This window comes from Canis lupus, chromosome 10 (assembly GCF_003254725.2).
Source record: "Canis lupus dingo isolate Sandy chromosome 10, ASM325472v2, whole genome shotgun sequence".
NCBI lineage: Eukaryota > Metazoa > Chordata > Mammalia > Carnivora > Canidae > Canis > Canis lupus.
Window position 1 is genome coordinate 56,673,716 of NC_064252.1, and position 12,825 is coordinate 56,686,540.

Sequence of the window (12,825 nt, forward strand, 5' to 3'; positions counted from 1 at the left end):
TGACAAATGGCCCATCACCTCTCAAACAACAAAAGGCAATAGAAATGCTTTTTAGGTAGCTCTGGGGCCTGTCACTACAAATGGACGAAATAGATTACTTTGGCTTTTTTTCAATCAAGAAATGTGGGTTTTACCTTAGTGCCCATGATTAAAAAAAGAAAAAAAAAAAGAATAAGCTAAATGAAATCCACACACTTCAAATTTTTCTTATATGGATAAAAATGCAACCACATATTATAATTTCCATTGCTGGAATGCTCTATTAAAACTTATAGCAGAGAAAAAAACCCTGCAAAGACACCCTTTCTTAAGGGCACATTTTTAAAACCTCCAACCAAGTATTTTTTTATAGTAAATGTTACTGATGTAACAGTTACAGTAAACCATCTTTACTGAAGAAAATGGAATAATCCCTGCAGAATGACACGTTTGCATTTAGCTAGATGTGACTGTGTGTCATTCTATATATATGCATACACACTCAACATACTGAGTGAAATACATAAGCTCAGATACTCTTATTACTTGGGTGCCACTGTGTTTTCAAAACCCTTTGACTTACATTATTTCACCAGTGCACACAATAATCCTACAAGGCAGACATAACAAGTATTTGGCATTCATTTTACAAACGAGAAAACGTAATGTTAATTTTCCAAGGTCGTATGTCTGGCTCCTCACAAGTCAAAAGAGAAGCCAGATCTACTTACACCCAGTCCAGGCCTCTCTGTCCGTTACACAGTGCTGTTTCCTTAAGCAAGGCGTCTTGCTAGAAGCTCTTAATACATGTTTTGGTGATCTCTATTTTGTACATACTTAAATGTGTTAAATTTTCTTTTCCCTTGAGAACAAGTTCTGCTATAAGCCCAGAGAATTTATGCCAGGAGATGAAGTACTAGATTACTTTTACCAGCATGCCCCCTGAAATGTTTGTGGAACTATGAAAATTAAGAATGAACATAATGTTCATTGATGGGTTTTCTTCCCTATGTGTTTGTCAAACCCTTTAATTTTGGCAGTTTGACAAGGCTTTTTTAGACCATAGAATCCTAGACTGTTTTAAATCTCACGTTAAGATTTTAAATTTAAAAATTTAAACAATTTGAGAAAAAAAATTGAACCTTGCCTTCAGGTTTTGTTCCTCTGATGTTCACCAGTTAAATCAGAGGCTTTGAGACAAATGAGTTACAACTTCTAGGTTTTTGAAGTTTCAGTATATGCTAATAGAAGTCATCTCTGATATCGTTAGTTGTGGACTTAAGATGGATTTTGAGAAATAATTTTTTTCCCTATGTTCAGTTTCTGGCCCTGGGTGGGGTAGTCAGTGACCATTTGTTGAAAGAAGTCATGGATAATAAGAAATGTGCCCATCTGTTTCAGCTATTAAATTGTTGTTCTTATTCTTAGCGTTTGGCCTCTGTGGGATTGGATGCCAAAAACACAGTCTGCATTTGGGACTGGAGGAAGGGAAAACTTCTGGCCTCCGCCACTGGCCACTCTGACCGGGTAAGAGGAGCTTGTTGGATGGATCCATGCAGTTTCCATAACTGTGAGGGAATTATGCAGTAGCTTCCAGAGTTGTACTGTTTTTAAAAGTAAATTTTCCATGATAAGATTTTTTCCTACATGTTCAACCTAAAAACCGACTTTAAAAAAATCAATTCATGATCAATAATTATGTCAGCATGATCTCTTCTGCTGATCGGTTGCTTTCTTTAAATTTTTACTACTTTTCATAGGCAATACAAGTTTTTGATACTGGCATTTAGCATCTTCATAGAATCAAAATAGGGTTGAATTTGAAATTGTATGTAAAGTTTAGATATATTCATTTAGAAATGGAAGTAGTTAGAAAATATTCACAAAATGTGTTTACAAGTGTATACATTTTAACTTTAAATGAATATAATGACAGTTCATTAAACTGTGGCCTGCTTATCATAATGGAGTCCATGTGATCAGAAATAATTCCATATAGTCACAGCAGGCAAGAGAGGTTATGAGGCAGATCATAAATGTATTTCTCCATGTATTATCTTGCATAATTTAAATAATTTGACCACTTTATTAATTTTCTAATTTCAAAAAAAGTGAATTTGCATGACTATCTTACACTGATGGCTAGCTTTATATTTCCCCTCAGTGTAAGTGTTCATGCAGAACGAGGCCTGAATTAGATATTCACAGTCTCTTCCTTTATGGGAACTCTAAAATTTTTTTCATCTACTGATGGAGAATCATGATTTTAAGGTGACTCCATAGTTGTTGCTACACATTTGGGCAAATTGTACTCAAGGATCAAGTTCTCAGAAAGTCCAGGAATGACCAGCAGTGGAACTTTGGTGTTGGAAGAGGCCCAGCACCCTCCTGGTCCCAATGGTTTCTACCCCTGGCCACTTGTAAGAATTCTCTATGGAGACTTTTCAGTGTAGTGATCCTTAATTAAGCTCTACTTGCAGGTTATTAACTTATTGGTAGTTAATTGGTATTAACTTCGTACTTAATGAACAGGTTGAAAATATTTGTGGTGCTCACATTTTGGATATGTTTCTGCTTATGATAATCCCATCATATCTTATAAAGTAAGTTGGATTAGACTATATCAATATGTGAATTTCTTACTGTTTTGCTCATGTATTTTACACCTTCCATTTAGAAGTAAATTGTGAAAAGTATAATGCTACTCTAGTGCAAACTCTATCATTTTGAGAGCCTAGAATGTTTTAATGAAATACTGTTCTTTTAGAACACTGTTCTCCAAGACCCCATAATTTGTATCACACAGTTTTGTTCATTATTACTGGTGCCAATATGAATTATTACTGGCTCCTTATGGGCAAATGATTATCTTCAAGATTATTTTAGTGGCTAAAATACTTAATCTCTAGCACTCATTTGTGTAATGAGTGCTTTATAGCCTATAAAATGATTGTACATACATTATCTTAATTGATCTCAGAACTGAGGGGTTATTTTATAGATGCTAAAACTAGCCTGAGATTGCCTAGCTAAAATAGGCTCCGAGTCTCATTGGAACTTGGTACTTGGACCAAGTGCTCTTTCTTCAGTGCTCTTTCTGTGGTCTATAATTGTTCCTGTCTACCTAACTGAAGGTTATAGGTCCTCCTTTTCTCTCTGATGATTGGTCCATATTTCTCCTTCCTATGTGATGAGAAATTAGCAGCCTAAGCTCTTTCTCTGATTTAGACTCCAGCCCTGACAATTATTCCTTCTCTCTATTAGAGCTTCACAGAATGTGGTCCATGGACTGACTGCATAAGAATCTCTTGGGGTCTGTTTAAGAATGCAGCTGCTTGGACCCAATTTCATACCCACTAAATCAAAATCTTTCAGCTGGGCTGGTAAAATATGCACTTTGAACAATTGCCACAGATGATCTGACCCTCAAGGTTGACCGGTTCTTCTCTTCCTCGTTCCCAAAATGGAAAACTGCCTGCAAACTGTCTGGTAGCTTTTCTTAAAGAATGATAAATAGTTTTAGTGGATATGTTTTCAGTTCCTTGGAAAACTGAAAATATAATAGTATTTTGAGTCAGATTAAAATGCTACGCTAAAGGACTATTTCAGGTGGGCTAAGTTAGGTGCCAAATAAATGCCTCTGCCTTATGTTTATGAATGTTAACTTCTATGATTATGAGAAAGTATCAGCCACATTGAATTGCAGTTGACTATTAAACATTTTCCTGCTTAAACACTTCATAATTCTTTTTATTTTTATTGCAAAGCTATCTCAAAGGCATTTTGTTATCATTATGGAGAGGTATAGAAAATTTGATAAAAAATTATTCTAAATCATTACAATTTGTTTACCCTGGGTGGACCAAGTTAAAATATGACACCAGCTTGTTTCAATGATGGTGGTTAATTATTATTTCTTTATTCAGGCCTAAGGTAAGTAGATATGATGCAACAAAACGTGTGTTAGCAACTCCTGATCCATTGCCAAGCCAAATGCCCCCATTGTTCAGTCTACGTAGGTAACATTGTGTTCTAAGTGTTAGGATAGAGTCTTGGCAGTTGAACTGATACCTGAAAGAAGGCAAAAATGCCTAAATGACCAACATAGCAATTTTTAATTGTTTTAAACAGATTTTTGATATTTCCTGGGATCCATATCAGCCAAACAGAGTGGTTAGCTGTGGAGTAAAACATATAAAGGTAAAGTAGTTTTTTAAAAAACATTTTTTTGATACCTTGAATGAGAAGAATTTAACGTGCTTATGTACATAATTTGATGTTGAGAAGTGGCTCAGTTTTATTTGTGTATCTTAAATTTGGAGCTGTTTTACCTGTTTCTTTAATCTTGAAGCAAGCTGACATCAGCTGATGGGGCTCTTTCAGAACTACTATGAAAGGACCATCAAGTGGAGTCCCAGCAGGCAGCTGAAAAGAAAACTTTGTTAAATAAATGCTAAACTAAATACTCATAGTACTTCTAGGATTGCAAGTTTTAAAACAGTTCTGATTTTAATACTGTGAATTAAACTCTTATATTTTGATGAATGTTTTACACATACTGCATACCAAAACTTGGTCGTGTTGATACATTCTTTTAGAAGGAAGGTGCCATGTTGGGTTGGATATAGAAATAAAGGGATCCATAGTACAAACCTACCTAGGTCATTGGTTTTTAAATGCCTCTGTCTTCCCCTAGACTACACAGACTGAATTATCACAGGTGGCCCAGGATCTACCTTTGGCTATTTGCTTCATTCCATTTTGTTAAACAGGTAGCAAAGTCAACATCATTAACTTTCTTTGCTCCAATATAGCAAAAATTTCTGCTGGGCCCTGGGATATACCCCAGGATCTTCTCTCTACAGGTTTGTAGCTAATTGAGGTTAAAGTTCATAACTGAAAGAGTGTAAGGATTACTTGCTTGACTCCAGCAAGTGGAGATCTCTGCAGGTGTAAAAAAATACTGAGTTTTTGTCTAAATGGAGTGGGTATCTATATTATTCCCCCAACCAAATCCTCCTGTTTCCCAGTTCTTTTGTTCTTCTTCGAGTCTAGCTTTCTATGATCCTCCCCACTGTTCCTACTTCATGGTTAGAAAAGAATAGATGATGAGATGCTCAGAAATAAATATAATGAGGTATGCAAGACTTAGTTAAAGAATATTACAAACCTTTACAGAGGAATATAAAGGGAGACATGAGCAAGTGGAGAGATAACCTTGGTTCTGGACATGATGTCTAAAAATTACAAGGAATATCATTTCAATTATATTCAGTACAAGGTCAAATAACATCTCCAGAAGTTTTGTTATTGTCATATGACTTTTCTTTTTAAAGATTTTATTTATTCATGAGAGAGAGAGAGAGAGAGAGAGAGGCAGAGACACAGGCAGAGGGAAAAGCAGGCTTCATACAGGGAGCCCGACATGGGACTCAATCCCGGGTCCCCAGGATCAGGCCCTGGGCGGAAGGTGGCGCTAAACCGCTGAGCCACCTGGGCTACCCATGACAATTCTTTTTCATTTATTCTAAGTTAGTCTGGAAAGATAAAAAAATGAGAATAACCAAGAACTTGGATTAAAAAAAAAAAAGGATAGTGAAGAGGAAACTATATTACTATTTACTAAAACATATTATGAAATTAAAATAATTAAAATATATCAGATTGGGATAAGGATAAATAACAAAACAAGGCTGAGAAACAGACTTTAAAAGATATAAAAATTTAGAATATAAGAATAGTATCTACACCAGAGGGCCCTAGGACAGTTTGTTATCTATTTTGGGGAAAAAGTTGTATATTATTATTTCATACCCTACACTAGAATAAAGTCTTTATGAATCAAAGAGTTAAATGTTTAAAAAACTATAAAATAACAAGAAGAATATCTAAGTAAATGTTTAACTGCTCCTAAGTGTGTGAAAGGCCTTTCTGAGTGTAAAAACAAAGTAAGAAACCATAAAGAATAACTATTATAGATTCAATTATATAAACATTAAAACATTCTGTCTACCTGACCCTCACCCCGAAGAAACAAAGGAGGCAAACCAAAAAACAAGCAAAGTGTAAGCCACAAGCATGTTAGATAGAATTTTGGTTTGTCCTTGAAATGTCAAGACCTCTGACAAACCTGTAAAATGGACAAAGGACATGTGTAATTGACAAAAATAGAAACATTGTCATCTAATAGATATATGAAAGTCTAAATCTCATAAACCAGGAGTAGAAATTTTAAAATAACAATGTTTTTATTTTTAATCCATTAAAATGTACTTTTGCCAAAATTTAGTGAATGGACACTCTAAAACCTTGCTGGTGGACAGGTAAATGAGTACCAGAAATGAGTGTTCCTGGTCTTTCATTTCAGAAATTTGGTAATATCTATCAATAGCTTTAGAAATGTTAATATCCTTTGAGCCAGTAATTTCTTTTCAGTGTTAGTATGTGTGGTGCCAAAGAGAGCACAGCCAATAATTGCATATCTTGGAATTTATCTCAAGGAAATTGTTTGGAGTATGAACCTAGGATGGGTTCATTGTTGAATAACTTACCAATAGCAAATAAAACTAGACAAAAGAAGACATGAAGCCACCTGACCTCAGGTGGTTAAATAAAATATAGTATATCCATAGGAAGAAATGCTGTGCAACCATTACAAGTTATGACTTAGATGATTATTTGATGTTATTAGGAAATATGCAAGATTCATTTACAGTCTACTGGTTGGGGTAAATTTGTTGCTTTGATCATTTTTCTTTTTACTTTAGAAGTAAAGTATATTTTCATGTAGGAAATAAATTGAAAAGAGATCCCAAAATGTTACACAGTTAACCCTGGGTAGTGAGTTGATGATTAATTTTTTTCTTTATTTTAAAAATTATCTTACAATAACATGTATTTCCAAAATAAGAAAAAAGTAATGAAAAAACAGAAGACAAAAAGATAAGCCTATAGGTTCTATTATTCAAAGGTGTCAAGTGTCCTACCAATACCTTAGGATTTCATTAACATTTTGTTATCCTTGTGCAGAAACCTGAGAATGTGTTTGCTCAAATACAGGCACTTTTTGCTTAAGTAGCAGTTGGAGGGTCCTACATTGGCTTATATGGGCCACCTGAAAGACTCATTAAATTTGATAAACATTAATTGCATTTCTACCATGTGAAAGACTAAAAACTTGACCCTACTCTCAATTTGCTTGATGTATAGCAATTAAAACATTAAAACAGAACATTCTGAAAGAGAGGCAAACCCAAAATGCTCTAGCGATAAAGGGGAGATCCCAACTGGTTAGAGGAATTTTAGGTGTTCCAAGAAGGGAATGGTATTGTATCTGAGCCTTGTTGGGAAGATGAGTGTTTGGTAGGGAGAGCTTGGAAGGCAGCAGAACCAGAAGAGGGGAGGCGTTGCCCTTTAGTCAGGAGTTATAATTGGTCACCCGTAGAATCATGGGACTAGGGAGCAGAAAGGTCCTTAGCCCATCATATGTTCAAAGATTATCAACGTTTTCATCACTAAAGATCCTCTTTCCTAACTTTCCTAGGAAACCAGTATTTCAAAAAATTTTAGCCAGAAAATAACTGATAAATAACTCCCTTTACAGTTTTTATTAATCAACGGTGTATGTATCTGCAAACATTTATTAATCAAAGGTGTATGTATCTGCAATCTAACAAATGGCAAAGGCACTGAACTGTTCTTTTACCCACAATTGAACAGTTTGTGAGATCATAAGATCATAAGCCTCATTTCCATTAGGCTTTGGTGGCTCTCTAGAAGTCTGGGGTTCTGACCCCAGAGCCATCATCCACCCACATATCTTACAGTGAGAAAGTCAAGACATAGGAGGTTATTTGACTTTGAATCCTCATTGTTATCTCCTACTTGACTCTGGGAAAGCTATTTAATCTCCTGGATGCTGAATTTCTCTCAAAACAAAACAAAACAAAACAAAACAAAACAAAACAAAACAAAACCAGAGGGTTGTGGATCACTACCTTCTGAATTTATAAAGAATTACATTAAACAATGTATGGAGCCAGTGAGGGCACAATAATGTTAATTTTTTCCTCTTCTCCTGGGATCACAAAAATGATGGCAGAGAAGATTTAAACTCAGTCTCTAGCTCTCTGTGTAGAACTCGTCCCACTTGGAAATTATTTCTTCAATGATCTATCTTGGCCTGACTTTACTCCCAAAAACAGATTATTAAAAATAATAGATTAGCTGCTTAATTCATGAATTATTCTCCAGCTTCTTCTCTATTTATTTCCATTCTTGGTTAACTCTTTTAATCCGTTAATTCTAAAAACAGAGATACACAAAACCCTGGAACTTCACTTAAAAACACCAAGAGTGGAACGCCTGGGTGGCTCAGTAGCTGAGTGCCTCCCTTCAGCCCAGGGAGTGATCCTGGAGACCCGGGATCGAGTCCCACATTGGGTTCCCTGCATGGAGACTGCTTCTCTCTCTGCCTGTGTCTCTGCCTCTCTCTCTCTCTCTCTCTCTCTGTGTGTCTCTCATGAATAAATAAAATCTTAAAAAAAAAAAAAACCAGTAAGAGCTGTTTATCCCATTAAATTTGTTATTTTTTAGCAGACATTTTTTTCTAAGCAAAACTGAATATTTTTTAGCTCAAATGCAATAGTCTGCAAATGCCCATCTAGCCATCTTTATCAATTTTGTTTAGAAAGAACCCACAACAAGTTTTAGCAGGCTTTAGCAAATACTTTCACTATCTGTATTTTCTAGAACCAATTTGAAGATCCCCACCTTTCCCCCCAATCCTACCTGACAGCAAATGAATGATTCCAGTGACAAGTTGAATGCAAAAATCTTTGATGCACTCCAAGAAAATATTTTTTTACGTGAAATTTTTGCAGCTAGGGTGAAAACCTTTCTGGTTTTACAAATTCTCAGTGTTTGGCAGATAGGTAAATTTCAATTATCTGAAATGAATGCTTAAAAACAGTAGCAGAAGGGACATTGGAGTTTATCTAGAGCCAGATGAACTCCAAGGTACTTGCCAGTTCTAACAAATTTAGCATTCCAATCTGGGGATGGAGATTGGGGAAGATAAACAATGTCTGTTCATTTGATGTGGATTTACTGATGTGTTGCTACCTTAAATTGTCACTGTTTTTCAAATAGGAAATCCTTCTCAAGAAATAATTCAGAAATTTGCCGTTTCTACAAAAAGTTGCTTATCCAGGCATTACATCTATATATGCCTTTTTAGAGAGTCATTTGATTATTTGGAATGTTTCATGTTGGCACTGTTCTATCCTACTGGGTGATTAATCAGAACAACCTTTGTGTCTGAGGATAATGGTCTATGTTTTGTGGTTGTCCGTTAGGAATATTTCCATAACTCGGCGTTGTATGTTAATGATGAGTCACTGAATGTTACTTCAGAAACCAATATTGCACTGTATGTTAACTACCTAAAATTTAAATTAAAATTGTTAAAATTTCAGTAACTCAGATCAGAGGTGCACATTCTAAGTTAAATAATAACTACAAAATAACTACTCTTCTTTAGGGATAATGATTACAAAATTATTACTCTCCTTTTAATCTTCCCATAGCGGAGACATGGTGAAAAAAGTAAATGTCTACCTTCTTTGGTTTTTGGCATGTTTCTACTTCTAGTAAGTGTTTATACCTGGTAGTTTGTTCAGGTTCAAGGGTAATACTTAAATAGGAGATGTTTTCTGAAAGCGTATACTTAATTATCTTGTCCCCAGATCTTTTGTTCCTTCCATGTGTACTTTCCATAAAGGTAATAAATACCCAAAGAAACAAATCACTAGAGTTGACACTTTCCTCCTTAATTAGAGAAGAATCCTGTAGTGGCACACCTGCCTCTCCTCCTCCCTAAGGACCACCTCCTCCATTGCTGCCAGAGTCCCAGACCTCCTGGGTGGTACAACCATCCCAGAACTGCTTCCCTCAATATTTTAAGAGGCAGCCATTTTTCCTCTCCCACAAGCACAGAATATTTGGCTTGTCAGTGATTTTTCCTCACACTTTTCTTGTTACCTGGATTTGCCTAATCCTATTCTTTTGATCTCCTGTGCAACTTCTTCTTCCACTGATCCAAATCCTAGCCTTGTTCTTTCCAAAGAATTCAACACAGTTCTCTATTTTTGAATTTTCTTGCCACTTGTATGTAATCTGAATACACTACCTTGAAATTGTCTCTTGCTTTAATTGTATCTTCATTAGATTTAAAGTTCTCAAGGCAAAGATCAAGATTTAAATTTTTTTCATGTAGAACACCCATTAAGCCCTCACCTTCAGCAGACCATGTCGGCTTCACTTTTCCCTCACTTCCAAATGGGGATGATAGGAATAGTTGCATTAGCCTGTGCTCAGGGGTATTATGAATATCAAATAAACGTAAGGAGTCTTTATAAACTAAAGGGCTATATACATGGCAGGAAAGTTATATCAGTTCATAAATTTAAAAAACCATGTCAAAGCAAAATACTTAATTGCTGTATAACCATGGAAGTTTTGCTGTTGCTTTCTATAGTAGCTCAAGCTTTATGCTTGATGGTCTTCCACATGATAAATTATGCAATGAAAACTGAAAAGCTTAATCAGTTATTCAGTTATATAGAAAGATAACTCATATTTAGAAAACTTTTTGAGTAACATTTCTACAGTGAAGATTTTTATCACATTTTTAGTTAGACATTATTTCCAAATACATACATATATATATATATACACCCAAAAATGTCTAGAAGATACATCAACATGTTAAACGGGACATTCTAGATACCTCCATTTTCCTTTTTATATTTTCTGAATTTCAAAATTTCTTCACTGTGAACCTATACTGCCTCTGTAATTTGACTAAAAATTAAAGGCCTGATGATTCTTCCATTTTATTCCAACTCTGAGAACACTGATGTTTTGTGTTTAATGACCATTAAACACTTAGCAAATTTTGGGAATTTTGTTACTTTGAAAGTTTAAAAAATGCCATTAAAAGTTTTTCTTATGCTGCTAGTAGTTGGCTAAAAGGTTTTTGCAATTCTGTAGGTTGCAGTAGAACAAGTTATGTGTGCCTCGTTTGGCTATAGCCAATGATATAGAATGCACTGAAATAGAAGCAAATACCAATAATGTGATGCATCAGAATGAGTACATTATTTTTGGATCTGTTCATCTTATTGCTTTCCAGTTTTGGATGCTCTGTGGAAATGCCCTGACTGCAAAAAGAGGGATATTTGGCAAAACAGGGGATCTTCAGACCATCCTTTGCCTTGCATGTGCCAAAGAAGACATCACCTATTCTGGTGCTTTAAATGGAGACATCTACGTCTGGAAAGGGCTCAATTTAGTCCGCACTATCCAAGGAGCACATAGTGTGAGTGTATCCATGTGGAAATTTGGTGGTCGTTTATGAAATAAGTTGACATCACAAATAGGTGTTTCTTCTCCTGTTACTTTAGAATCAGCAGACTCTGCTGAACACTCTCAAAACATTCATAAAAGCTTTCCCAAATTAATTCTGTTCACCTAAAAGAAATATTTCAAAAATGTAATAATTTAGCCTTCACCTCAATTATTGATTGAGTTGCTTAGTGTTATTATTCACTAACATCTAGAAGAATAGAACTATTTCATCATCCTTTTCATCTTATAGATTAATACTTCTCAAACTTTAAGGTACCTATGAATCTCCTGGGGATCTTGTTAAAATGCAGATTCTGTCTCAGTCTGGGATGATGCCACTGCTGCTAGCCTGTGGCCCGTGCATTGAATAGCAAGAATGTGGATAGCTGTTGTTTCTACATTGGCTGGTAGGGGTAGATTGTCCTCACTCTGAAGGAGTGAGGATCACCTCCATATCCCAATTATAAGCTCTTAAGACACAAACAGGAACTGTTGATAAAATTCTCTCTTTTGATGGTCTGCTCTGTAATAACAAGAGCAAACTTTATTTCTGACCATTCTGCTTTCTTTTGAAACATAGGATAATGGTTACATTGCTGTATCTATAGATGATAAGATAGAAATGCCCAGAAGAATGGGGAGATGTGAAAGCTGAAGCCTATTGTAGTAAATGAAGATTGGGTAAAAAATTTTTAGAAACTCCCCAGACCTATAGCTTATTGCCTCCACATTGGCCCCCTATTACTTGTAATATAAAGAAAAATTGAAGTGCATCTTAGCAAAATACCTTTCATTGTCTTGTATGTTGAACCAGTTTTCTTGGCTTCACTAATTATTAAACAGTTTTATAAACAATCCAGAGGTCCATAGTTGTCTTCATGCATAAAAGCAGCTGCCTTAATGACCTAATTTCTCTTCACACTGGATCTTATGTGAACAGTATATACTTGTAACAATTTTCAATATACCAGGTAAATATTTTCCTGTGGAAAAGCATCTTTAAGTTATGTAACTATTTCAGATGTGAAAAAAAATCATCTTTATATAATGCTTAACAAACTGACACAAATGTAATTTGTCTTCAGTTAGGATCAGGCGATGCCTTCTTAAGCTCACTGAGATGCATTTTGGGCACCTGCTTACCAGTGAAAGTGTTTATGTTCCTAGCTGGCATATCTTTGTTTGATTATTTTGAATGGCAATTTATATGAAACACCTCCATTGTTGCCTTTTCTTTATAAAGATCAGGTGTCACATAAACAGTTTGATCTTTATATCTACTTTAACCAAGGAATTAGTGAATTTTTTTCAATTTGCCATCAGTTCAGTAATGGTTTAAAGGAGCATTTGAACTAATTTGCTTTGGTAGTAATTATGATCAATTTTTAATGTAGACAAAATGAAGGATATTATAAATGGTTACCTGGTCTATTGTCA

The 12,825-nt window shown here is 35.2% G+C and overlaps 1 protein-coding gene across 6 annotated transcripts in view; it reads left to right on the forward strand.

Annotated features, from left to right (window-relative positions):
• The window catches only part of EML6 (EMAP like 6), a 269,805-nt gene that overhangs the window by 113,612 nt on the left and 143,368 nt on the right, over positions 1-12,825 (forward strand). For all 6 annotated transcript variants that reach the window (XR_004803100.2, XR_004803099.2, XR_004803097.2 and 3 more), the window contains exons 4-6: positions 1,408-1,506; positions 4,111-4,179; positions 11,174-11,359. Coding sequence is in view for 3 of the 6 variants with exons in the window: in XM_049115524.1 (XP_048971481.1) it covers positions 1,408-1,506; positions 4,111-4,179; positions 11,174-11,359 (354 nt within the window). In the remaining 3 variants the exon portion in view is untranslated. The remainder of the gene's footprint in view (positions 1-1,407; positions 1,507-4,110; positions 4,180-11,173; positions 11,360-12,825) is intronic.